A 26230-nucleotide genomic window follows, 5' to 3' on the forward strand; every position below is an offset into this window, starting at 1 on the left:
GCATGTGAGAGTTCGGAGCAAACAGTCCGTTTTGCCATGTTGGGGCTCAGCGATCATCGATCCACGATCGAGGCGGGAAAAATAAGGTAATATTAAGACAGGCGATAGCCACTTAGGTATTATGCAACGTCGACTTAACTCTGATGCTGACGCTATACAAATTTGAAGTAATTGATAATACTACAGCATCTATTGACGTCAACCTACGGGGCTGGCAGAACAGCCCGGAAAATTCTACCGTAGCCCAGGTAACGTGTAAGATGGGGTGCGCCAAATTCAGTTCCTGAGGGCGCTGGCCAATGACTGGTAGCAGCATGGCCATGCATGACATTGGCCTGCGCAAATACTTTGACGGGGTTATTCAACCGGGCCGAAGAAGATTGATCTTGGGTGGCATCCAAGTAGTGCCGATGTGAGAGACGGCGAGATAAAGGCTTCGCTTGAATTTCAAATCCGTGTTTGCATGGGATTGTTCTGATTCCTTTGCCTCTTGAGATGGCCTACTTGGATGCTTCTATGTGGTACAAACCAGCCACATGATGCTCTCTGCCGGATAATTGCGTGAGACATTTACTGCTCCCTCTTTCTTGCCTGAGATTAGGTAGGTAGACAGAGTGCTGCCGTATGTGCTGTCTGTTATACTCGAGCTATAGCGAAATAAAGGCCAGAGGCTCAAGGGGATAGGTATTCGATCCAAGCTTGCAAAGGTAAGAGGAAGCAGCTGAGACTCTATACTGCTTTAGCTACTACCTAATCTGTAGGTACTGGATACCTTGAAACTTGGGTTTGGTATGGATGTTCGCCACATAATAGCATAGACGTACGGAGTAACAAGTACTCATGCCTAGAGGTGTCCACTCTTCTATGCGCTTGCAAAACTTTAGACGCATGGGCGGACGCGCGACCCGTTCAACTTTTGTTATCGATAAGCGTCTTCCCTGTGGCAAGGACCTTTTTTTCCTTTTGATGCCAATCGCGGCGACGACGAGCTTCATCACCCTCGCGCCTTGGGGGAGCCGCGCATCGCCATGGAATCGTCGCAAGATTTCAATTCTCTCCAGGAGGAGATCCAAAAGTCTCTCATCTCGACCATCAAGTCGGCCAACCGCATCGCATCGCATGACCTGAGCTTCCAGCGCACCGTCAATCCAGATGTTGCCGAAGAGCTCGACGATAAGACATCGCGCATTCTCGATCTCTCGACGCGGCTTCTGAACTCGGCGGCTCGAGCCTGTGGGCTGAAGCCGCCAAAGCTGGAAGACCCTGAAGATGTGGACATGAATTGGCGCAAGGTGGTGGATGTGGTGGACTCTGTTCTGGAAAAGGCAGATCGGGCTATCGATGAGTATACGGGACTGGTCAAACAGAGAGAGAATGGAGATTCAGATTCCGTGAGTCCGCTACAAATAGACCTTGTGGAATACAGCTCTAACATTTTCATCGCCAAACAAGAACTCAAAGCCAAAGCAAACCAAGTCGACCAGTAAAGTCATCCGCAACGCCAACGTGAAGAAGCCACAGCTGGACTTTGAAATCAAACCGAATAATTTTCCGGATGGGCCATGGAAGCCCCTGTTGACGGAGAAACCGCACTCAGAGGTATCTCTAGATGACAGTCTTGTCACCTTTGTCGGGGACAATGGAGCGCCTCAGTATGTTTGCATCAACATCATTCAGCGCATATCGCTCTCCTCACTAACGACTCTCCCTTTTACTCTAGGTTTAAACACCCATATGAACCAGAAATATCGAGTATGCAGTACCCCGATCGAGTATTCCAGATCCTGGACCCGATACCGCCTCAACCAGTCGAGTCCACCGCAGCCACGTGGGTAGATACGTACGAGGGTGTTGTCGAGATGCTCCAGGAGTTGAAAGAAGCAAAAGAAATCGCCGTTGATTTAGAGCATCACGATTTTAGGACATACGTTGGGCTCGTCTCCTTGTTGCAGATTAGCACTAGGGAAAAGGACTGGATTGTTGATACGTTGAAACCTTGGCGGCATAAGCTTCAAGTTCTCAACGAGGTCTTCGCTGATCCTACCATCGTCAAAGTAAGAATTTTCTCCACTATTTATTCTAGTTGTCACTAATCATCTCTATTAGGTCTTTCACGGTGCATATATGGACATGGTTTGGCTTCAGCGAGATCTTGGGCTCTATGTTAATGGCCTCTTCGACACATTCTTTGCAAGTGATGCTTTACATTATTCCAGCAAGAGCTTGGCCTTTCTCCTCTCCAAGTTTGTCAATTTCGAAGCCGACAAGCGATATCAGTTGGCTGATTGGAGGATGCGGTATGTTACAAGAACTTAGCCTCTGTGTTATTATGATATTTACTGACGTCTGCTAGGCCACTCCCTGAAGAGATGATGTATTACGCTCGCTCAGATACCCACTACCTTCTCTACATTTATGACAGAATTCGAAACGATCTGGTCCAGTTATCGGATCGAAGCAACCCCGAGAAAGACCTTATCAGCATTGTTCTGAAAAAATCGCGAGAGCTTTCGCTTTCACGCCATGAAAATCTTGAATTTAATGCAGAAACCGGCGAAGGGTCTAGGGGCTGGTTTAACTTTGTCTTGAAGAACTCGCATCTTGGCTACAAGAGCGATCAGTTTGCTGTATTCAGGACTCTTTGGAAATGGAGAGATGTGACTGCGCGCACAGAAGATGAGAACCCCAACTTCGTACTTGGCACCAACAGTTTGACCGAGATTGCACGCGCCAACCCTCCGGATGCCAAGGCCCTTCACAGTCTACTACCACTTACTGCTCCCCTGGCCCGATCCAAGGTGAACGAGATTTGGAGTCAGATACAAGAGGAAAAGGCAAAGGGAGGACCAACTCTTCTGCAATTTTTTATTGCCCGAGATCCGTCATCACAGCAAAGGGGTGGAATTCCCAGGGTAACAAAGACCCAAACCCAAACCGCAAAATTGGAAGGAGCTGCCACGGCCACAAAGCTGCAACGCTCGCAGTTATTTGGAGATGTTGCTGTTAGCTCAAGATGGGATGAAACAAAAGGAGCTGCTGCTGTACAAGAAGACTACTTCCCTTTCCCTTGGCAACGGTTTGTTGAAGACGCTACAGACTTCGTTGTTGGAACCCGGCCTGTCCAAGAAACCCCAGTAGCAACAGAAGAGCCAACAAAACCAGCAGCCACCGTCTCCGCCGCCGAAGATGAGAAGGACGAAGAGTTCACCCTGCGCAGAGGAAGAAAGAGAAAATCCGACGCCATTGAAAATGACGAGCCGTCATCTAGTGAAGGCGAGGAGCTGCAAGATGATGTGATGGATGACAACGCCGTCATTGAGATAGAGGAAGAAGACGTACCCCCTGGGGCCGCCAAGAGGGCGAAGAAACTAGAGAAGAAGAGGAAGAGAGACGAAGCCAAGATGGCTGAGGAGCGGCAACGCTTGGAACTTCGTACTAAGCGACAAGGAGAAAAGCTTGCCCGTAAAGAGCAGCGGAAGAATCAGCAACAGCCAGCGGGCTCGTACCAAGCTGTTCCTTTCGACTACAGCAAAGCAGCATCAGTTCTTCATGCCAAGAGGGATGAAGCCAAGGAGTCAACTCAAGAAGACAAGAAGAAGGTGTTTGACCCGTATGCGAAGACGGGCGATGATGAGATTAAACCGGCAAGACGGATGCCGCCAATCAGGGGCGAGAAAAGTGCTACATTCAAGAAGTGAAACATATATTCAAGTCAGATTTGATTACATGCATAGATTAGTAGCATTAGCTATCAATTGGGAATACAGGCAGAGAACGGCGTTGTATATAGGTAACTGAATAGGGAGTGAACAATCGCAGAGCTTCCCTTTTTAAGATAATATGATTCCTTGAGTAATTGCAGAGTAAAACATGGCCACAGGTGAATGCTTGTGAACATAACATGAAGCTATTGTCAAACCCAGATAAAAGTTACGGGTAGCTTTAACATATATGGTTGTTAAGCATGAACTCCTCGTGCAAAGTTCTATAAGCTATATAGTTTCTTACGCGTTAGCTGGCGAATATCAGGTAAATGGGAGGATTTCCAGGCACCATGGTTATTCATCTATCAGTAACCTGGCATATGCGGCAGGGAATCACACATTACGCAGCACATCTGCATCACAACTTTGCCCGATCAAGGCTCGTGGCCTGATTGATCGTCTGACAGCAACCCTCCCTCTCCCTCTCTTCCATATTACTTGCCGCACGCGACTCTTTGCCTATGCTGTAAAACCATTAGCCTCAGCAGGCATGCAGTCCTGGTTGGTGGCTGCGGCAACCTCCAGCCATGGCTTAAACTCAATGCTGCCAACAGCAACCCTTTCACCGCACTGCACTGCAACACTTGCTGCAGCACTCGCTGCCCAGCAATTTCCGATGGCCAAGGAATTCTTGTATCCTTGTTTCGAATCATTCGATACGGCTCAATTCACGGAGAATTTTTCCAAATGCATGGCTGATGTAACCTTCTTGCATTTCATCAGGAGAGGTCATGTGACTCGTGAGGGGAATCGTGAGGGGAAGGCATCTCGACTGCACTTCTTTCGTTTCCTTTCTGCTGATTTGTTCATTTACCACGCATCTCCCTTTCATATAACAGGAGAGGACCTGTCGAATGCTGCGATTTCGATTGTTTGAGCAGCGCCACGATGGAAAAAGACTTTGGTTCTTTAGACCGGGATGGCACGGTAGGTGATGCACGGATACCGTGACGCGTGAATGATTGTGGGTTTTCCTTTGAATCGTCCTAAAAGACGCAGCCTGCTAACTTTCAGTAGGAATTTCCTACCTCCGAAAGTGAATGCGGTTTCCAGAGGGAATATCGTTCGGGATATTGATCACCAAGTCGGTTACTCTCCGGGATGTCAACACGAGTGCATGAAATGTTTCAGTCCACTTGGCCCAAAACGACACCATCACATTTGGGATGATGAGAATGCAGACGCAAAAAGATAAGGTTTCAATGGCAAAAGAGCTTCCGGATCCCTGATGTTCTCATTCTTCGATTCGAGCAATCTGCGACTAAGGCGACTATTGATGTCAATCCAGTCAACTTCCTGGCGTCTTAACTCTGCGTGCGAGTTTATCAAAGCAAACTTCACACCAGCCCATGGCGATTTATCGAATTAGTCTATACATATGTTCAGGAGAAGCGTGATATCGAAGGTGCCGCATATATCATTCCTGAGAGGAAGTCAGTCCTGCTATCGTACATGGCGGTTTACTCAAAAGACTTCCATTCTTGGTCGGCAACGCACGCCTTTTCGGAACCTGTTACAGTCAATACATCATGGCCTCAAAGAGTCAGATATACTCCTTATATCAAAACGTCTGTGGATAACTGCTGGTCAACTGGGAGTCAGCTGGTATATATGATGTCCTGCTCTACACCTGATCCTGATCCACTATGGGGCACAAGACTCGTTCTTCTCCTTATCTCGCTTAGATCCACCAAATCACCAAAGGCCATTATTCCCCAGTCCACTCATGATACAATCACGTCAGCTTTCAGTGAAGCACAAGACCAGGACAAACCCCTCCCCCACTACGAGAGGCTTCTGCACTTTAACACCGTGTGGAGAAATTTGCCTCTTCAGTTTGTGGACACCTTGGTTGATATATCACGCACATCATAGCCCTCAGGACTCACCAAGTCGGTGAAAGCTGAAAAATACAGCGCTGGTGTGAGCTTACTGCCTGTATAATCATAGTTATTATGCACGGTAGGAGCTCTAACTACAGATCTTCAGCTTGCTCCTCTGCTGTCTCAATGAAGCTACGTCTAAATAAGTGAGGGCAATGAATGGGAAAAAATCCCGATACTCATACAGGAGTAACAAGTGTTACCATTTTGTCGATATTACCGCACTGGTCCACGTCAAAGATTGAACATGTCAAAGCTCTTCATTTACTGAAGAGCAGGAATAAATTGAGGCTTTTTTTTATTTTACAATCGACTCCCTGGAGGAGCATGATGGGCTTTACCCAAGATCTATGAGACAGAGGACACCATTTTCATCGATGGCCACCTTCCCCAACCTCTAACACCGTCTATGATGCATCGTCTTCCTCGTTTTATGTGCACGTTGGCACCCCAATTGCATTTGACAAACCATCAAACTCCAAGTGGCGGACGGTCCAACGTCGTCCCCTTATATTAATTGCTCCATCCACTGGCCGGAGCTTTTCCAATCTCTCGAGAGGCAATTTAGGTCTATGGGCGATTGGTTAGAAATTGACTCAAACTCATATATCTCGGTAAACCTCGGCAAAAACTTACGAACTTGGCCATCAGGGCAATCATGAGGTCGAAAAGAGCGATAGCCTCAACGAAAGCGAAACCCAGAATGGCGTAGGAGAAGAGCTGGCCACGGAGAGCGGGGTTGCGGGCAACACCGTTGATGAGGGCAGCGAAAACGACACCGATACCAACACCAGCACCGGTCAGACCGATGGCAGAAGAACCCATACCCAAGTTCTTGGAGACCTCAACCATGGCCTGGGCGATCTCGGAAGAGTAGGCGCGGCGCTGAGCCTGGAAGGCGTTGCGGCCAGCAGCCTGGATGGTCTGGCGCTTCATGGCCTGCATGGGGCTGCCTTTACACGAATTGATGTCAGCCATTGATTCTGTCAATTGAACTATGCTACAAGACTCTCTGGAGGATCGAATTGCTTCAACCCGAGGTCCATTGCTGAGGGAAAAAAAAGTTTTCTCTTGACTCACCAGTGGTGATGGTGCGCTTGGCAGCGGCGAGAGGAGCACGCATGGCAGGGCGAGCAGCCTTGGTGGCCATCTGGGAGGCCAGGCGGGAGGCGAAGACACGGGAGGCCATTGTGATGGTTTGAGGAGGGATTGGAAGGTTGGACTGGAAGGGTTGGATGGAGTGAGGTAAAGGTCAAGTCTGGAGGAAGAAGGAGAGAGAAAAAGAGAACTGGAGCTGGATGGAGGAATGGCAAGAAAAGAGGACCCACCTCGAGGATTGGCCTAGGGGCATGAGGGAGGTCAGCCGGGGCCAAGTTGGACAAACGAGTGAAATTCCCACCGCCGGAGCCACTGGATGGATGACTGAGGCCGAAGGACCATTTGGGTTGGAAAAGTCGTGGTGCAAATCTTAGGACCGGTCAAGGCATGCCGCCAATGCTTCTCTCGTCCAATCGGGGGAAGCCGGGTACGGATTCACAGCATCTGCAAACAGCCTGAGGCAAGCTCTTCGTTTGCTGCTTTACAAGTTTTACGGCCTGAGGCGTCCGTCTTCTCGACAGATGGTTTACTACTGTGGGAGCCGAAACCTTGGAGTTGCCGGCATTCCAATGAAGAGCAAAGGGTGCTTGTCAGTGGCCATTGACATTGCTGCCAAAAAAGCCATTGGCTTCCTTCAATGTCTATTGGCAGCACGGCAAAGAGTCCTTGGTGCGAACCTTAATCGAACCAAACGCATGTCAACCACTACCACCACCAACTTTCTACGACGCAACAGCTCCCCCTCTTTTACATGATGCTGCGAGTGAAGTCATCCGGGGTTGGTGGTTGACCAGTGCCATGGATTATGGGCTGGCAGCAAGGCCACGAAAATTTTTCTGCTTTGTTGTTGTCTGAGGCACAAAGAAAAGATCGACTAGGCAAATTCTGATACTCCTATATGGATCGACTTATCAGATAGAGAATTTTTGCCGCGTTCAGATAGCATGAGGTTCTACGACTGGATGAGGCTTGTTGGCGCAAGCCCCCACGCCCCACTTGGCGTCATGGTTAGGAGCCGTGCAAAAAGATACGAATGCCGCCCTGTGCCTGTACAGCTCAGAACAACCCAGATAATTGGGTGCCTGACACGTGGGTGGACCTGCAAGGGTTTTCCGACTTTGATTGCATCTCTGCCTGGCTTCTTGCGGTCACGAATTATGGGAGGGGTGTGTGAAGGAGGAAAATGAAGAATGAAGTACATCAGCTCGATGTATCCCCAAGAGAGCTTACAGAGCAACGGGCAGTGTTCCGGGATCACAAGTATACTTTGAGGCCGAGTACAAGACGTGTGTTTTCGGAACCAGTTGATGCCATTGAGATAAGGATGGGGACAGGAGTCACAGCTGCTCGAGTGCTCGAGACTCAAGCTGTCGTCAGACCTGGGCTGGGGCCCCTGATGACTCTTCCATTGCTTGCAAGAAGCAAAGTTTGCGTAGCGGTATAAAAGGGAAGCCGTATTCCTGCCGCATCTCCCCGACCTTTTCTTTGAAAGTTTTGGTGAAATGCCCAACTGCCTTTTGCTGCAGGCAAAATGATGTGCGCCGAACCCCCCTCCCAGCAGATGCAGTGGCAGGGTGACCTTGCTCGGCTTCACAACAAAACCTCCTACCGACCGCTGCTACATGCGACGACTAATACCGAGCTCCGTCCGCCCTTCCGCCCGTCATATCTCCTGGTTCTCGACCAAGTGTCCGGCATAGGCATCGACGCACGATGATGAGACGATACTGGATACTGGATGATAACAACTCAACATAGCTACAGGCCGAAAGCAACGGATGAAAACAACGGTACCGGCTATAAGGCGACAAAGCGGTATTCCGCAACATGCTCTGGAACGCTGACTGCCGAACCTTGCCGCACCTTCGCCGCTGCTACGGTGCAGTATGACGTGCCCTGGGAAGCTGAGGTCTCAATCAATCTCGCTGTACCCTTTCCAGCGTCGCGGTGTGTCCAATGAGAGCAAGATGCCCAACACCCTCTTCAGCGCTATTGCCGCCGCTATTCTCGCCGCCGCGTTACATTGACGACGCAATAGCAGGGGTGGATATCTGGCGGTGACCGACCAATGGTCCGGCTGCTCGGCCCAAAATTTACGGAGCACAAGCCGATGGCGGATGCGAAAATTTTTTCCATGAGCCCGAGCCTCGCTGCTCAGCTGGCAAATCAGGGTCCACCCTAGCCCGACTCAGCAGACCTTGAATCCTTGAAGAAGCGGCATTATCGCATTGCTCAAAGACGAAGAAATGTCGCAAAATGACGCATTTGAGCAGATACGCGGCTTGCTCTGGGACGGGCGGATCTGGCCGTGCACGAGCATTGCAGCTGCGCATCTCATTGAGCCGAATCCTACAGCGAGAAACTGTACAGTGCCGTGCAAGAAATTTGTGCTCGTCTACTTCTTCGAGTTTTGGCCGCCTGACGAGTCAGTCCCAGCTGTTACCCCAAGCTGCCATGACTTTTACAATTCCAAGGAGGAAAAGAATGCAACGTCAGAAACAGTTGTCGGCTCACTTGCATTCGATTCGATGCAGATTGATATACCAGGTTACCCGAAAAGGAATATTCTGCGCAACCTACAGGTTAACAGAGCTCACCGTGCATAGGGGTGAGGTTGCCTTAGGCTCAAACCAAGCAGATGGATCTGTCAATCTGCCGCCTCACCTCGCTTTTCCCACACCCCCTTGTCCTCAGGCATGCATTCATCCCACGCAGCGTCTGTCGCAAGGGTTAGCTTCCCACTCTATTGCAACGTAGCGGTTCTCTTTGCTCCGATGTGGCCCTTTCTGGAAATGAGCAAGGATATGCGATAGGTGGCAGGGGTGTGTTCTTGTTCTGCCTGGCTCCTATCTCACGAGAATTATTCGGGTCCTAAACTATGGAGAATGATGCGTAGATTTTGCCCTGGTGAGATGTCTATATCGCGCATCGCTGTGCATGCGTATGACCGAGGCTACAAAAATGGAGGCCTTTTTGTTTCTTGGTCTGACACGATGTGGATTCCTAGTAGTATTTTTCTCACATGGTGCCTAACTGAAGGTGGGTGCCATCAAGCCGGCGACAGACTTGAAGAGCCTCCTCGGAAGCTATCTCTGCTCCGTAGATGCGCTTGATTTCCTATTCGAGAGAGTCACAGAGAATAGGGTTGTATCTGTAAGCTTATCCAGACCTAATTCAGCTTGTTCTGCAACCCTCTCGGGATAGAGCTAGAATCCGGCTGCGGTCTAACACCTCCGATAACATCGAATAGCCAAAGATGAAAGCCTATCGAGAAGCCCCTAGTTCTTAAGGAGAAGCATAGTAACCTCGCAAGGCCATTGATAGATCAGCAGTGAACCAGGACAGTAAAAATAGAAATCAAGCGAGCAAATGATGTAGAAAAAAAAATCAAAAGGGGGGTATCATTGTAAATCCCATTGCGCCAAGGCCCATCCGCATCCTCTATCCTATCCTCTATCCTCTTGCCGAAGCCTCGTCTCTAGATTCAGCACTTTCGCTGGCTGCCTTCTCCGCCGTCTTCATTGCATATCCCTCTATGAAGCCATCCGAATCACACGTCTTCTCCAAAAGCAGCCGATGAGCAGCCACGTATCGCCGCACCGCCTCCTTGTCGATCCGGACTCGCGGGACTTGCTTGACAGTCGGCTTGGGCTTTAGCTTCTCATCTTCCGCCTCGGCCGATGTTCCTTTGATGTTCTGTTTCGCCGCATCTTCATCGGCGGCGGCTGCTGCTTGTTTCTTCTTCTTGTCTTCTTCAGATAGGTGAACTTGCTGGTCCTCTACAGGCTCCGGCTTTCCAGGCCCCACGCCAGCATCCTCCACGACACCCATGTCTCTCAACACACCCAAGCAGTCTTCCGGTGTAATCCACGTCGCTTGACTGCAGTCCTCCACGTCAACAAGCGTCTCTTGGCCCTTTTCCTGATCCGTCTGCGTAACGTCCAGGCTAAGCAGCCAGCGGGCAATCTCTCCGGCCCAGAACCGCTGATATCCCTTCTTGCCCAAATCAGATATAGGCTTCTCAGGACCGCCCATGATGCCTTCCCTTCGCGAGATTTCGTAGGAGGCGCCCATTAAGAGGGCGCCGAGTCCCTTGCGTTGCCACGGAGGGAATATGAGGATACATGCCAGGTTATTGTTGTCCCAGGACATCTTCTCTTTTGAGAAGAAGCCTGTGATTTGCGGCGTCATAGGGGGAGTAGGTATACTAGATGGCGTTGCCACGCTTGGTGGTGTGTATACCAATAAGAAGTAGTTGAACCCTGTCACGTCAAAAAAGACGGACTTGTTATCCAGGAAGAGCTTCGCAAAGAGGGACAGGTTCTGGCAGAAGAGCTGAGACAAGAGAAGTTAGTTGTAAGCCAGCAAGAGGCAAATCATGAGTGATAGGACTCACCACATCCTGCTCTCCGTCCACCTCCCAGAGGCTCCATTCTCCCTCATCCTGAACGACTTCCTCAACGTATCGTATGTTTCCTTCTCCTCGCCGCTTTTTCTGTCCTGGACCTCGGCTGCCATCCTGCGCAACGTACACGGTCCGCCTGCCCTTGGGATGTACATATATCTTGTTCCCAGGGACATGAGCTCGCTGCTGGCACAGTTTGACGTGACCCCACCAAGCCACGAGCTCTTTGGCATACTTGAAGCAGCTAGGACAGACATACAGCCTTTCTAGCATGGGCAGGCCGTCTTTCTCTTTCTTTGACAGCCCCTTCCCAGCGGCGTCAAGAAGCCCGTCCTTGCTGCCTCCCTTCGCATTGCCTGATGTAGCTCCTAGAACTTCTTTACCGTAATAGCTCGGATACCACGTACGGAAACATAGGTTCCCCAAAACAACCTTGTCGATATTACGATCTGTCCTCGGAGGCGGCCGATCAGACACGGGCAGTGTCGGCGGCTTAGGAGGTAGCACTGGTGTGATTACCATTGGTGCCGGCCCCATCTTATCTAGTCTTGGAGGCGGCGCCGAGGGCCCGTGAGGCCTCACCAATGAAGACTGTCGGCCATGCTGATTCGCCTGAGGAACGTGGTACGTGATCTCGGGCGCAACCAGATCTGAGGGGCGCCTACGGTCCTTGGAAGGGGCACTATTGCTCATCTCGGCCATGGCAGCTGTCCGCTTGGGAGGAATTGGGGCAGCCGCCGCAACTCTGGAGCCGGGCGGGAGCGACGAGGGTATCGCGCTGCGGGAGGCAGCTGTCGAGATGTTTGGGAGAGGCGGGAGAGGCTGAACGGCAACAGCTGGAGGAGGAGGGAGCGGAGAGGCCTGCGCGCCAGGAGGGCGAGGGCCATTGCGCGCGCCTCGCTTCAGCGGATCGGCCACGAGGATCGGAGGCAGAGGAACGGCGGTGACGGCGGGCACAGGAGCGGTCATTTTGTGCGTCGTGGCTACTGGAGGTGCAGGAGTCGGCGGCACAAGCGCTGAGGCGGGAACCGGAGGAGGCAGCACAGGAGTCTGACGCGTCGCACGGCGCGTGGAGGATTGCGGATCAGGCTGCTGGTCAGACGCAGGATCGGGCTCGTCTGGTCGCTTGCGCTTTTGCGGCATCGCTTGATGCTGGGGCCAGAGCAGCCTCTTGCTGGGATGCGAATGGTAAAAGGAGCCTCTCGAGGCTGTTGAGCATGGGCTGGGATGTCACGGGACGGCTGGATGCGGACACGGATGCGACGAAGCCATCTGGGGGCAGCAGAAGCGACAGTTCAAATCAGCGTTTCAGAGCGATATAGAGTAGTATAGCGTGGTTTTGGTGTATTGAGGGCTGGTGAATATAGCTAGATGGAAGCTCTGGTGTTTTGCGGGAGGAAGAAGCCCGCGTTTGGACCTGTCACGTGGGGTCGCGTAAAGGGCATACATGAGCTGAGTTTCTTGTAAAGCTTCTACTTGGCACCTTGATGACTTCACAAGGATCTCAATGAATGCGTATCTAATTTCTAGAATGAATTATCACGATCTGGACTTGATGCGGTCTTTTATGGTGGGTAGGTCATCATGCAGCTTTTCATGTGTTGATAGCAGCCATGATCTACGTCACACAAGCAGGCATCAGATCAAACTGGGGTATACGACCGGCGTTTACAATCGCAACAATACTCTAACAAAGGCAGCAAGCAAAATAAATAAAATTCTGGGTTTTATTCATTTTCTAATTTTTTTTTCTCCCACTTTTCAATATTTTAAGGCAAAGACACCAAAAAGCTATCTCCTATACACTATCACAGCATCACTTATGCCCCTCAACAGAGGCTTGATATACATAAAAAGAAGCAAAGCTCATCGCAAAGAACAGCTCGGTGCACCTTGAGCATTCATGACTCTCTGCAAAGTATCATCGCCCTCTTCCCAGTCTTTAACCAGAGTCAGCAGGCGGCGGCGTGCTAGTCCGGCATCTCGATTGCGATACACGCTGTCGATTTTGCGCACCACTTTGTCATTGACAAGCCAGCGTTTCTCTTCAGCCATGAAATCCGCATACGACATGTCCTGTCCAAAGGTCGCTTTCACATTAGCTTCGAGATGCTCGCGTATGGCTTTGTCTGACTTGACTTGTTCCGTAGAGGGAGCATCTGGGTGAGGAAACGCCGTATCGATGGATGGTATAAAAGCCACACTTTTCCTAGATGGATCGGCAAGGATCGATGTCGCAAAGAAATACACAATACTCGGATTTTTGAGAATTGCCGGGGTTAACTTGAGGAGACCCGGCGGAGTGGTGGCACAGTGACCCAAGTTGAAGTACTGCAGCTGAGGCGTGCCCCTGAAGAGTTGCGTCATGGCTGGGATTGCATCGTCTTCCACATAATTATACGCCTGGCCAAGATCTTCTGTGGCATATGCCTGGCCTATATCCAGAGATTTGATGCTGGGGTGCCCGGTCAAGGCTTCGCACAGCGCAATGGCACCTTGGGTGCTGACTCCAACCGATTGTACGAACAGTCGAGCCAGATACGGTGCCTTGGGCAGTGCGGCAGCCAGGGCCTGAGCACCCTCGTCGCCAAGGGGATTGCAGGACATATAGATGGACGTCACGCCAGAATGTGGCGAGGCGAGGAACTTGCCGACAGCAGCAGCGCCCTCGGTCGAGATGCCGAGGCCGTTCATGTAGATGTGTCGAAGAGGAAGCTTGCCACCATCAGGGGGAGAATAGGCGGCCAGGCGAGTGAATAACTCGGCGACACCACGATTTCCAAGCTCGGTCTGGTCAAGATCCAGTGTCTGCAGATTCTTAGTCTCAGTGATGAGACGATACACGTCCTCAGCGGCATCTGGGCCAAGAGGATTCCGCTTCAGCCAAATATTAGACACGGCCTGCGACTTAACCAATGCATTCACCAGCGTCTTGAAGCTCTCTCCTCCCTGGATGCAATTACCAGCAAGATACCAAGTGTCCATGCGCTCTGGAAACTCGGTGATGAATCGAGAAATGGCCTCAACACCAGCTGGGCCAATGATATTATTGCCCAGCAAGAAGTGTCGGACGTGCTTGTTAGTCCGCAAACTATACATCAGGCGGTCGATATGGTCAGGGCCGACGACCATTTTGCAGAGATCCATCCGGCCATCCTCATACACAACTCCTTTGCGGAACTCTGCGCCGCGAACGCTATAGTACGGCTCTCCATGTCCGTCGTGGAGCTCGACGGCGCCCTCGACACCGTCAATCTCGTGGCTGCCGCTGTTGGACAAATGCTCGAAGAAGGGTGCCAGTTCTGCCTCCTGAGCAACTCTCACAGGCATGGGAATTGCCTTGGGGCCATCCAACGAGATGGGCTTCTTGGCCTGATCCCATCGTCCCTGTCTGGTGATACGGCTGGCCCACGCAGGTGCCTGGACACCGGCTTCAACACCACCAGTCATGCCCGGAGCCATTCTGCCGTTGCGCTTAGTGGCCTGCAGCAGGTCGTATCGGCGCTGCAGAGACGCCCATGCGCGGAGATGGACTCGATCGGCGTCATAACGTATAATAGCCGTAAGTGAACCATCGTGGACTGGATGCAGCAGCGAAGCAATGGCTACAGCTAGGTTGTGGCGAGTAGATTTGCGACTGGGGAGATCGTATAAGATGTCTTCGATCCTATGTTTATCAAGTGGAAGGTCGAGAATGTCGTCCGCAGTGTAGCCTTGCGACGGCTTGAGCACATCGACCATGTAAGTGGTCAGATTGTTGAGAGCAGAACGGCAGAGCCCGGCCAAGTAGATTGCCTCGTTCATGGAGACGTTGGAGCCTGTGTTTGAACCATCGTCTGGTTTGATTCGAATGACGAGAGACGGATTCGGATTGTCGAGTAGCTCGACCTGTGTAGCAGAAGCCATGGTGAAGAATTACGAGTGACGATGTGTCAAGTAGTTGATTCGAAGCCAAGTTGCTACCAGAGTAGACGATTGATATCTACTTCCTCCCCAAACGAAGCGGCATCTAATCCTCTATATATATACAAACATTTATATACACAGAGAAAGAGAGAGCTTAGATACACTTCCAACGAAGACAACTGGCGTTCAACCAGCAACAGTCATCCGCATCGACAATTTCACCAATCAGCCCAACGCCTCCCCTCACTCCTCACCCATTTCAGCCTCAACGCAGCCTCAATCTCCCAATTTACTCCAAAAAATTAATACAGAATCATCATTATCGCCACACTAAAAAGAAACGACATGTCAAAAGGCGCATGCATAAACCTATGTACTCCAACCTTCTCCAACTCCAAAAGCGGCTCGCCGAGGAAACAAGGGGCTGTGCTGCGAGGTGAGTCAAAAGCCACCACCCCCCGGCTCGATCGAATCAGATCGACGTTACGGCGTGCATTATGCATAGATGCAAATGACAGGGCATCAAATGCACCTTAAGTTTAAAGGCAACAGTGTACTCCGTAAGGTCAAATGCAAAAGGGCGTAAGGCTGCATTCCCCCGTTGTCTTGGGGCTAAGGCAGAAAGAATCTCATGGAACCGATCCGACGATTATCTTTTTGCCGTTTGGGCTACTGCGTGTCGGCCTCCCGCATAAACGAGCTTTTCTTCGATTCGTTGAACTGGACTAATTCCCATCAAGAAAAAAAAATTGATTTAATAGAAAACAAACAAACAAATAACACTAAGTAATGAATATTGTAGCTAATGACTGTTACTTGAGCCAGAAGGAAGAGCTGGCTGCTACAAACTCTCAGCTCCGTCGGCCTCGGCCCCGAGTTCGCAAGATCACAAATATTACCAGCATCACTACTTTTCTTTTTCTTTGCAAGACTCTTTATATAACGTCGAAGAACTCGTCATTGGTGCTGTCCTCCCCATTTACCCGCCATGTCCCTGCTGATGCACTGCTCTATACTCTTAAAAGACCCAACACTTGCTACTTTTTTACGTCTACCGACCCCTAGGATGAGGTTAAACCAACTCACATCATTGAAATGCTCCCATCGCCACCCATCAAAACATCTCGAAGTGGAGCACACACAAAATGCATCAAGAAAAGAAATGTCCCAAAGATCCCGATTAAAAATTTGGGGCTATTGTTTTGATGTAATGGGGGAAAAGAGGTAGCCATAGTAAACACATCAGCGGAGTGAAAGAAAAATTATTAAATGCCATCCAAATCTCCGCCAAGGTCGTCATCATCCAGGTCTCCTTCTTGAATCTCCTTGGCCATTTCCCTCTCTCGTTCGCGTGCCTCTTGGGCATTCTTGAGCTCGAGGCGATGTTGGTTCATCGGAAATCGCATGGCCTGTTACTTGTGTTAGCTCACTCGACTATGGAAGCATTAAAAAAAGATATGAAATAAAGGCTCACCTTGACACTCTCGTCATGAAGGGCAAGGCACGCCCGAATACGGTCGTGGAAGGCCTCTCCGGGCTCTCTTGTGGCGTATACATCACCCACTTCCTTGCTCTTCATGAATCCCTTCTCCCTGTCCAAAGTAGCCTCAATCACACCATCTCGAATGGCCTTGGCAACAATGTACTCAGCAGACTCTTCGCTGCCAAGATGCAGGCGGATGCAAATGTCACGAAGAGAGATGCGTGAGTATGACAACGACATCATTCGAATGCCCGTCTTGATGACGTTCTGACGCAGGCGGAGGATAAGTGTGTAAGTGCCATCTCGCTTGAAGATGTCGGCATTGTCGGCAATGGTGGTCTCAAAGTCCTCCAAGTTGCCCACTCGCACAGCTCGAACCAGCAAGAAATACGGGTGGAGAGCGTCCTCCAGAGACGGCTGTCGGAAGGTGGCCCTGTCAGGGATATCTCCCATCAATAGTTCGACGACCAGCAACAGCTTAGTGGCGGTTTGTGAAAAGCCCACAGCACAGCCGCTCGACGGCGCCTTACGGGTGGCGGCTGTGAGGTGCTCGTGTGCCTCCGTGTATCGCAGCTGGATAGCCCGGATCCGCCCAAGATAGTACAAGAATCGTGCCACTTGGTTGTTGGCGGCATTCTCGGGGAACTGCGTATGTGAGACAAGCAGATCGGCTTGCTTGATGTGCGACGTCAGCAGATAGTTTCTTAGGAGCAGAACAATGACCGAAGCCTGAGTGTCGATGTCCTTTCGCAGGACGGCGGTTCGGAGGACGGCTAGAAGGGTAGGTCGAATGGCGACAATGGGCGATTCGGGAGACGGCGGCAACGGAACGATGTACTCGCAGAAGAGCGAAAAGTAAAAGTAAACCTTGGCCGAGAGACTATCCAGCGTTCGGCGGTTCAGCGTCTGGATACGATCCGACAGGTACTTGGAAAAGTCGGCTCCCTGCTGGTATTTTTTGGCATCGAAGAGATAGACCTGGACCAAGATTCCCAGGAACACGTCAATCTCGGGGATGATCTCTTTTACTTCCTTCTTGGAGGAGCCGTTCTTGGCAGCCTTTGCGTCGCTGTCCACCTCCATCTCAGCGCCGGTAGCCCGGCCAAGCGTAACATCCTCTCGGCCAACCGCAGCTAAAAGGCCTTTTGCAATGCTGGCGGACGCCGAGGTGGCGGGGAATGTGTCGGCAATCGCCTGTGCAATGACATCTGGCGACAGGTGTTTGCGGATGAGGGAGATGGATCGAAGGGCGCGCAGGGAGAAGCGAGCGTCGAAGAGCGTAACCGCACGGTCAAGGAGGGCAAAGTTGGCCTTGATGTCTGCAAGGAGCAATGCAACAAAGCATGCGTCAGCAAACATGCCCTCGCCAGATATATGTTACCACTTTCGTGTTGTTTTGCTCACCTATTACAGCTTGCACAGCCGGGTCAACCTTTTCTTCCTCCTCGGTCTTATCCACGTCCATTGCCACGTCGCCTTCCGCATCGGTCGAGGGAGCAGGCTTCTTGGAGGATTTGGATGGAGGCACAACTACAGTCATACTCTCGTCGCCATCCTTGGCAGCTTTTCGTCCTTCATCTTAGCTTCCTTAATCTTCCTGATGTCAATTTCGAGGGGGGGGTTCGTTACCATTGTTGTGGGGTGTTTTGCTAGGCATGGCGGGCAGAATCTAAGCTGAGGATGCCGCAAAAAGTCTTGTATGCCGCCCCTAGAGGTTCTAGAGTGATACGAAGAACAGCGTGTCCGATTGATTCGAAAACGACGGCGTGGATAGACCACCTTTGTTGTTGGGTCCGTCAGACGTCAACGGTGCGTATGTGTCTGTCCACGGCACGAGGGCGGTACAGAGACAGAGACCGAGGCTAGAAATAGAGCCAGAGGACTCGAGATCGTGGGGAGCTTCTGGAAAAGCCGGGGGAGTCGTGCTGCGAACGCTGAGGCTTGTTTGTTGTGAATCTCGGCGTCTGGAGCAGGTGGAAGGTTCGAAGCTTGGGGACGTGGGAGAAGTGCTGGACTATGAGGGACAAGGCTAGCGATGTCGCGGTACCGAGAGTTTCGCAGCGCTGTGGGCGGGCGCAGAGGTAGCGTAGACTTACCTAATGCCATGCATCTCTGATAAGCCGTGCGAGCTGTGGGGCTGGCCACCACCTTAGTGACGTCTGCCATCCTGGTGCCTACAAGCACGAGAGTGGCCAGCAATAACTCGACATCGGCAGTGCATAGAACATCTCCCTGCCTGTACAAAGGTAATAACAGCAAACAAACAGCAGACATATTGAGGTAAAAAGATACTCAATATCAAGGTGAAAATGACGCTTCCTTCAATACAAGCAACTTTGCTGCATTGCTCGTCCACCGCGAGCCAAATCAAGCAAGGCTGCTGCGCTACGGTCTCATTACCAAGAAACTCCAATTTCACGACAAGAGCTTCGCCACATATCGGATTCAATGCTGCAATTTGTGACTATCTGTTGGCTGCTAGCCTCTATCTATATCCTCAAGCCATATCCCTCTCCATAGCGTTGAGACGAAAAATCACAATGGTTGCCCATATCCCACAGGACTAGCCAGACCTTGACATCCGGGAATGCTGACCCTTTTTGATGAAAAGCAAAGTAAAATAGTAGATGGCCACCTAGCCAGGTATTGTCCTTTCCTGAAACGCCGTTTCGTACCCATTCTCATTACCGTCCAACCTCAAATTTCAAGAACGTTTGCAGCAGCTGCAGCAGCTGAGCTAATGATTGCGCCCAAATTTCATCGTGAAAATGACAACAGTTGCTCAAGATCCATTACTCGCCCTTTCCGGGCATCACCTTGGCAGCTTGCACAGCACTCATCTTTGCAATCCAGCCTGTAGAAGGCTGAACTTTGCGTACCGTACGCAGCTCATCCGAAGAGTAGCCCGGAACACGGATGTTGTAAGTTCGCTCTAGTACGAGCTGGATATCACGTATCTCGAGCACCTTGGAGCCGCGTTCCTTGGAGTTTCTGCATGCAGAGTGCAGGACATTATCAACAAACGAATCGGCTAGGTTCAGAACGCTCTATCGCGACGGTTAGTCAGGTCCACAGCGCATTTACTTCATTGAAAGAATGTATTCTCACCTCTTCTACTTCTGGAGTCAAGAGGTTGCCATCTTGGCCCTCTGCAGATCCTCCGCAAACTTGGCGTACAAGTTCATCCAACTTTTTCTTACTAAGAACGTGGTCACCCTCGGCGTCGTGGTTGTATGCGGGTACTCTGGGAACTGCCGGTTGATTCATGACACCTCCCACCGTTCCTCCGCCTTGGGACATGGTTGGCCGTCCGGGAACAACGCCGCCGCCAATGGCCACTCCTTGAGGCACTGCAGTAGCCTTTTCTGGTAGCTGCTTGGGGATCGGCATTCTCGGCTGCACGGTAGGCTGCTGCTGCGTAGGGTGGGCGTGGGGATGGCCCTGCTGCAGTTGAGCTCCCGATACTCCCATATTTGGGTTGGTAGTGGTAGCCGTAACGGCAGCTGTGTTGACGTTTGCAGATTGGTTAGGCAGCGGTGCGCTTCCAGGAGTGCTTCCAGCCGCTCTCTGGTTAGCGAGAGACATTGCTGCTGAGTGGCTGAGAGCTCGTGTTGGCTGTCCTGGGCCAGTGACGGGTGTTGCAGTTTGTGGGGTTGGTACTCGCGCTGCTGCTTGAGCAGGAGATGCAGTCTGTTGAGCAACCTGGGCCTGTGCAGCAGCCGAAGCGAGGGCGGTGTTGACTGGTGCGGGCCGCGGCGGTTCCGTCTTGACTTGCACCTGTGGCTGAGGTTGTCCTTGGGGCTGCCCTTGGGGTTGCACCTGTTGTTGCAGCTGTGCCTGTGCCTGTTGCTGTTGCTGTTGCTGCTGTTGTTGCTGTTGTTGCATCTGCATTTGCATCTGCTGCTGCGGTTGCTGCGGTTGCTGTGGTGCCTGCATCTGTTGTTGCATCTGAGGCTGCATCTGCGGTTGGCCTTGCATCTGCTGCTGCCCTGTGACGGCCGCGTTCGGAACGGGCCGTGCTTGCGGTGTAGGTGTAGGTGTAGAGGCAACCCCATTTGGACCTGGGACTCGATTGGCACCAGCCATCTGCTGCTGGTTTTTGGCTGCCTCTGCAGCAGCATTGCTGGCCATTTGCGCGGCGTTCTGGGGCTTGTTCACAGCTGCTGCTGCCGGAGAGGCAGCTGGCATGACTGGAGTAGCGTTGCCGGGCTGGGTTGCAGCATGAGCGGCACCGGCGGCACCAGCAGTCGCCTGGTTGGCATGAGCCTGTGCTTGTTGAAGGGTTCCCTGCTGTTTTCGAACGCCTTCCACCCATTTGTGGGCTTCGGCATAGAGCTTCAATTGTTGGTCTTTTCTCAACTGAATTTGCCGTTGCTCCTCCTCCTTGAGAGGGTTTCCCTGAGCTGCCCGGTCGGTTATCAGCTTCTCCCAGCTAGCAACTTTATTCTTGGTAGTTTCCATAGTCATGAGGGCCCGAGCATATCGTTCCTTCATTTCCTCGATCCACTTGGCAGCATCGACAGACTTGTCTGCAAGCTGCACCGGAGGCCGAAATGTCATCTTATTAACGTGTTGCATGAAGGCTTCGGGTATCTTGGGACGTTGTGCCGCCGCTGCCGCTGTGGCAGCGGCCGTTGCCGTCGCTGGTGCTTGGGCATTCTGTGCCTGACCAACCGCGCCAGTAGCCGTAGCTTCGTTGTTTCCTGCACCTGGCGGCTTTTGTTGCTGTGCTTGTGATTGAGCCTGTTGAGCTTGTTGTTGAGCCTGCTGTTGAGCCTGGGCCTGGGCTTGTGCTTGTGCTTGAGCCTGAGCCTGCTGTTGAGCCTGCTGTTGAGCCTGTTGCTGGGCCTGTTGCTGGGCCTGAGCCTGAGCCTGAGCCTGGGCTTGTGCCTGGGCTTGGGCTTGGGCTTGGGCTTGGGCTTGCAGAGCGGCATTCGGGGCCGATTGGGCCTGCGCCTGCGATTGTGCTACTGGCGGCCGGGCTTGAGGTTGCTGCTGTTGTTGCTGCTGCTGCTGTTGCTGTTGCTGCTGCTGCTGGGCAGCATGAGTCCTTCGCTGTTGAATCTTCGTAATCAACATCCTGGAGAACTCGATAATTTTCTGTCGAGCAGCAATTTGGTCTGAGCTGTTGTTTGGAGATCCATTCATCTTAGTCCAGAGGCCCCGCAATCCTTGCTCGTACTTGGTCTTTTCGTCATCGCTTAGATATGGGAGATTCTTGATCTGGCCGGGTTGGTACATTGGAGGCCGGTTCTGAGCAGCAGGAGCCTGTACGCCCTGAGGCTGGGGTTGGCCTTGCTGGGCCATTTGGCCCGGGGCGGTATTCATTGTCGTTCGCCGATCGGGTGCGCGCTAATACTCGGTGATGGACTAGAGCTGGCAGCTGCAAAGCACAACACGACAAGTGGTACCGATGGAATATATTGTAACGCAATGGCACTGCAATCAAATGAGATGAGGAAGCACCGGGCGGAAGACGCGTTGTGAAGTTGAAGGTTCGCTGGGAAGGCTATCACAGTTGCCTCGCGATGCGCCACCACAGCCAATCAAGTTCGCCCCAGCAACGGGTCATCGTTTGCATCGGGACGGAACCGGGGCTTAACCGGTGCGCGAGACAATGTCATTATATAAGCGAATATAACTCTCTAGGACGCCGCAATATACAGACTTTGGCGCACCGAATAATGTAAATCTCAGCTTGAACAGCTATATTCAATGCGCAGTTTTCTCCCCAATGTCCTTTACCTGCGATTGGGTCTATTTTTAGCATTTTCAGCATTTTACCGGATTAGATCAAAACTCTGAAATTCGCATTTCGCCATGTATTTGAACTTGTCCTCAGAAGAGTATTGAATAATTCTTTGTCTGCCGACTTGACAAAATTACATCCATTGAGCTTTTGGCGCCACTCCCGATGACGAAGGGGAAGAATAGCATGATGACTTAGCGCATATCATTCCGTGGAGAAGTCTCCTGAGAGCTGCATACATAAAGCACTAGACTGGAGATGTTTTCCGCGGCAGCTCCTCCTGCTTCCGTCGGCCCTCAGCTTGCTGAATTGTCTATTGTGCCTGATTCAAGCAATAGTAATTGACGCGAGGTGGACGAATCCCCATATCAACTCCACAGACATACTGCAGCATTGGATGCCGACTAGGTACTAGCCGTAGTGGCAGCTTACGAGGGGCACTTGTTCGTAAAGCAAAGCAGAGATCAGCGTCTATTGGGCATCTATGTTACGCGGTATGCCTCGTATTAGGAGGCCAGTGCGTCTAAGTCTATATTCAAGCCTCTTCTCATGCGAACAAACTCTCCTAACTCCTGAAGAAAGAGGGCCGGTCGGTGGCCTGCCAAACTCCCCTGAGTGAGCCTGACCTGTGTTGTCGAGTCAAAGCGCAAGTTGTCCGTCGTAGTACATGCACTGTCTACTAACACAGGCCAATGCCCCGAACAACGAATTGATGATGTTTGCAATTACTAGGCGCTCGCCATGGCCATCCAATCAAGTAGCCCTGGCTTTGGAGACCAAGCTGCTCCTGTACACGTACCGGTCCAGGCACATACGATGCCCCGTTTATTTCAGAGGCATGAGGTGGCTGCATTGTTGCAGCTGGGGACAATCGAAGCGCTCCAGCCTCAGCACCAGATAACCAGACGTAATCTCATGTTGACCTAAAGGAGAGAGAGCGAGACAGACATGGGGTCAAAAGAAGAGGAAGAAAAACCCGCATCTTTTCCTGGCGATTTTCACCGAAAAATGGAATGTTCTTTTCCGATGGAAGCAGGTTTGGGGAGCAGTCCAAGTGGGCAATAAGGCCACCACAGGCAATTCGGCGAAGCATTGCTGCCCAATGCGAGTGACAATCCCCTGTCGCGGTCGATCATGGTCAAGGTACGAAGCACGAGGACTCGGACATCCAGATGGAGCTGTCAGAACCGCCAGGATGCCGCGCCCTTGCATCCGACAGGAAGAGGGAGCGAATTGATGGCATTTTGTCGATGCGCCGTAAACAAGGAGAAGGCCAAATCCAATCAATCATAAGATTCGCTGGCGGCCGCAGTTCTCAGCGCTGGCGTCGTGCCACACCATCCGCCTCGGAAGCTAGAGCAGCCACCGCACCAATCTGACCAAATCCCACACGGGTTTCGTTTCGCAGTGCGTTATGCAGAATGCAAATTAATCTACATGAGCATTCTGGAATTGCCAGAGAAGACGCGGTCTCTGCGATAAGCTGGGGGGCACGTGCGAGCGAGGCGTTGTCGTACACCAGATTATGCCAGATGGGTAGATAGAGTACCTCATGTAGATACACCACAGTCTACACCATATTGCTACGACAATGGGACTTGAAATCGGGCGTCATGCTTTAGCTGTATGGATGCCATGCATGGACCACCGTTGCAGGATCCCGCACCTCTCCAGATGCTGAAACAAGGTTCAGCAGCCCGTTGACCCGACGCTTCGGCTGATGCACATGGAGTTCCATGTCCTGCGTTTTAAAAGGGCCTCACCCGTCCATTGATTTCCGTCCGCAGCGCCTCGGCCAGCCATTCACGGCCCGTCATTCGCCTGTCGCCTGCAGCTCTCGCAAAAAAGTTGGTCTGCAGCATCCAGGCAGCAGATCGCAGATCCGCCCAGGGCTGAATTTGGCCCTTTTGTTTTGGTTCTTTACATCACACCTTCTTCCTTTGTATATATCCTCTCCTGTGCGCCTGGTGCCTCTCCCACTCTTCTCGCTTCCTCTCTTCTCCTCTCCTCTCTCCTCTCCTCCCCCTTGAATCGCTCTCATCTCCTGCCTACACCTCCCTTTTTCCTCTCCCTCGTTTTAGCCTCCAACAAGCTACTGTACGAGTATAAGCCGTGTGGGTGCCATTAGGTGTCACCAACACGCCGACCAGCCCCAGGCCCTCCAGAAACATTATCATGCTCCCAAACACAGTCCGAGTCACTACTTCTCCGTGCTGGAGGTTCCTACTCTGGATCCTGACCCCTTGACGCATTTCGCCCTCTTCGCATCGACATCTACTGGCTATTATCTCTCTCGCTTTTTGCCTGTACCTGTTTGTCGCCTCTCTCCACCAGAACCCCCCTCTCACAAATCGCCACGGGCCCCAGACTGCGCAATTACAAGGACAATCAATGTACGTGCCATGATTCCTGCTGTCTCTCCCCTGCCTCAATGCTGATGGTTGCAACCCCCGCGCAGCAACCTCTTGTTTTTTCCCTTTTTTTTCTCATTCCAAGCGAAAACACCCCACGCAATTTCAAGACCCACGGCCAATTGATAGCAATTTCTCGCGACCCTGATCCGAGACACGAGGGTCATCGACGACCGACACAACGGACCACCCCGTGGCCAGATAAAAAGAAAGACAGACCCCCAGCGGCTCATTCAGTCATACGTTTCACACGGATTGAAATTGCTCACCTACACCTTTCTGTTGCTTTAATTCCCTCGCCATCATTGCAACCAGCCATGGGCCGACAAAGTAGAAGTTCGCAGAGGCGGTCATCAACGCCGAATTTAAAGCTCTCGCCAGCTCATGTGTCGGCGCTGCAGACCGCCGACCCAGCTTCACCGCCCGACACTCCCATCACCTCACCACACTTCCCTCGCAAGAATGCCCAGGCGGCATTTTATCTATTCACGAACCCCCTGGCCCAAGACCCGAACATCAGGCCATATGGCACTGGCCATCAGTTCAGCTATCGCCCGCTAGAGCAATTGAGTCCCCGATCGTCGTCGTCGTCAGAAGCTGATGAGGACGCGAGCGACGATGAATCCTCCGACAGCGCTAGCGTTGTCAGCCTACCAAACTCCTCGCGACGGTCGCGACGAATCTCGACAGGAAAAAATGATTTCGATGAATTAGACGCATGTGCAGATGCGGATGCAGAGCCAGATCTGGACTCAGCCAGCTCCGAATCTGAATCTGAATCTGAATCTGAAGCGGAGCCAGACAAGCCTAAGCGAACAGGATCCGCGCACGGCCCGGCGACAAGCACCCATGACAGCTGTGGCTTTACGATTGAGGATGTCGATCCCATGGACAGCGAGTGCGATGGTCTAGATGTCCTCTATCCCATTGAAATCGAGTCCGACATCGAGTCTACCAGCAGTAGATCCTCGTCTCGACATAGGGATTTGGACAAGGATATGATGCAAGACCTCGAGAACCTCAACTGCAGCAACGAAGCATCCGATGATGAGGCGGAGCCCGAAGAAGAGGATGATGCGGAGTCGGAGTTCATGAGGAGGCAGCAGGAGCTGAAACGCATCCGAAGAGTGAGCATGTCGAGCAGCTTTGGCAAGAGGACGCACAGCGAGCTAAGTGACTCGGATGACAACGACTGTGCTCTTGATGTCAACGAAGCCGGTTCCAGTGCTCGCCGCTTCCGCAAAAGAGTCCACCGCGGAAGCTTGCTCTTCCAGGATCCTCCCGCACCTCGAATTGACGAGCTGGAAGAACCCAACTCAGATGAGGATGAATACGTCAAGGAGATTCGTATCGTACGAGGGCTACCATACTCTTCGGCTGAGGTAATGGATACCGACTCGAACTAAAGAGAAGGGCAGAAGGAGAAGCAACAAGAAACAAAAAAAATTAATTCTCATCCAACCAAAAAAAAGTTCGCTGCTTGGGCTGTTAAGGAGGACATGTTACAAAGCAGTTACGCGACGACGAATGA

General features: G+C 51.7%; 7 protein-coding genes across 7 annotated transcripts; 2 read left to right on the top strand and 5 right to left on the bottom strand.

The window, feature by feature from the left end:
• Nucleotides 1-1028: 1028 nt before the first annotated feature.
• T069G_02970 (3'-5' exonuclease domain-containing protein) lies at nucleotides 1029-3698 on the top strand (the record flags this gene model as incomplete). Its single annotated transcript, XM_056170180.1, has 5 exons — nucleotides 1029-1391; nucleotides 1453-1652; nucleotides 1721-2054; nucleotides 2107-2297; nucleotides 2354-3698. The coding sequence occupies 5 exons, from the start codon at nucleotides 1029-1031 to the stop codon at nucleotides 3696-3698; spliced, it is 2433 nt and encodes an 810-aa protein (XP_056031072.1).
• A 2380-nt stretch (nucleotides 3699-6078) lies between these two features.
• T069G_02971 (ATP synthase subunit C domain-containing protein) lies at nucleotides 6079-6836 on the bottom strand (the record flags this gene model as incomplete). The annotated part of the gene is made up of 3 exons (XM_056170181.1): nucleotides 6079-6217; nucleotides 6288-6600; nucleotides 6728-6836. The coding sequence occupies 3 exons, from the start codon at nucleotides 6834-6836 to the stop codon at nucleotides 6079-6081; spliced, it is 561 nt and encodes a 186-aa protein (XP_056031073.1).
• Nucleotides 6837-10198: 3362 nt separating this feature from the next.
• T069G_02972 (MOZ/SAS family domain-containing protein) lies at nucleotides 10199-12293 on the bottom strand (the record flags this gene model as incomplete). The annotated part of the gene is made up of 3 exons (XM_056170182.1): nucleotides 10199-11080; nucleotides 11142-11416; nucleotides 11507-12293. The coding sequence occupies 3 exons, from the start codon at nucleotides 12291-12293 to the stop codon at nucleotides 10199-10201; spliced, it is 1944 nt and encodes a 647-aa protein (XP_056031074.1).
• Nucleotides 12294-13016: 723 nt separating this feature from the next.
• T069G_02973 (uncharacterized protein) lies at nucleotides 13017-15056 on the bottom strand (the record flags this gene model as incomplete). Its single annotated transcript, XM_056170183.1, has 1 exon — nucleotides 13017-15056. The coding sequence occupies one exon, from the start codon at nucleotides 15054-15056 to the stop codon at nucleotides 13017-13019; it is 2040 nt and encodes a 679-aa protein (XP_056031075.1).
• A 1265-nt stretch (nucleotides 15057-16321) lies between these two features.
• T069G_02974 (PCI domain-containing protein) lies at nucleotides 16322-18196 on the bottom strand (the record flags this gene model as incomplete). Its single annotated transcript, XM_056170184.1, has 4 exons — nucleotides 16322-16465; nucleotides 16531-17858; nucleotides 17944-18102; nucleotides 18169-18196. 4 exons carry the CDS (start codon nucleotides 18194-18196, stop codon nucleotides 16322-16324), a joined length of 1659 nt encoding a protein of 552 aa, XP_056031076.1.
• Nucleotides 18197-19331: 1135 nt separating this feature from the next.
• On the bottom strand, nucleotides 19332-21867 carry T069G_02975 (transcription initiation factor TFIID subunit A domain-containing protein; the record flags this gene model as incomplete). Its single annotated transcript, XM_056170185.1, has 2 exons — nucleotides 19332-19586; nucleotides 19648-21867. 2 exons carry the CDS (start codon nucleotides 21865-21867, stop codon nucleotides 19332-19334), a joined length of 2475 nt encoding a protein of 824 aa, XP_056031077.1.
• Nucleotides 21868-25586: 3719 nt separating this feature from the next.
• On the top strand, nucleotides 25587-26105 carry T069G_02976 (uncharacterized protein; the record flags this gene model as incomplete). The annotated part of the gene is made up of 1 exon (XM_056170186.1): nucleotides 25587-26105. The coding sequence occupies one exon, from the start codon at nucleotides 25587-25589 to the stop codon at nucleotides 26103-26105; it is 519 nt and encodes a 172-aa protein (XP_056031078.1).
• Nucleotides 26106-26230: the final 125 nt, after the last annotated feature.

Source organism: Trichoderma breve, chromosome 2 (assembly GCF_028502605.1).
Source record: "Trichoderma breve strain T069 chromosome 2, whole genome shotgun sequence".
Classification (NCBI taxonomy): Eukaryota; Fungi; Ascomycota; class Sordariomycetes; order Hypocreales; family Hypocreaceae; genus Trichoderma; species Trichoderma breve.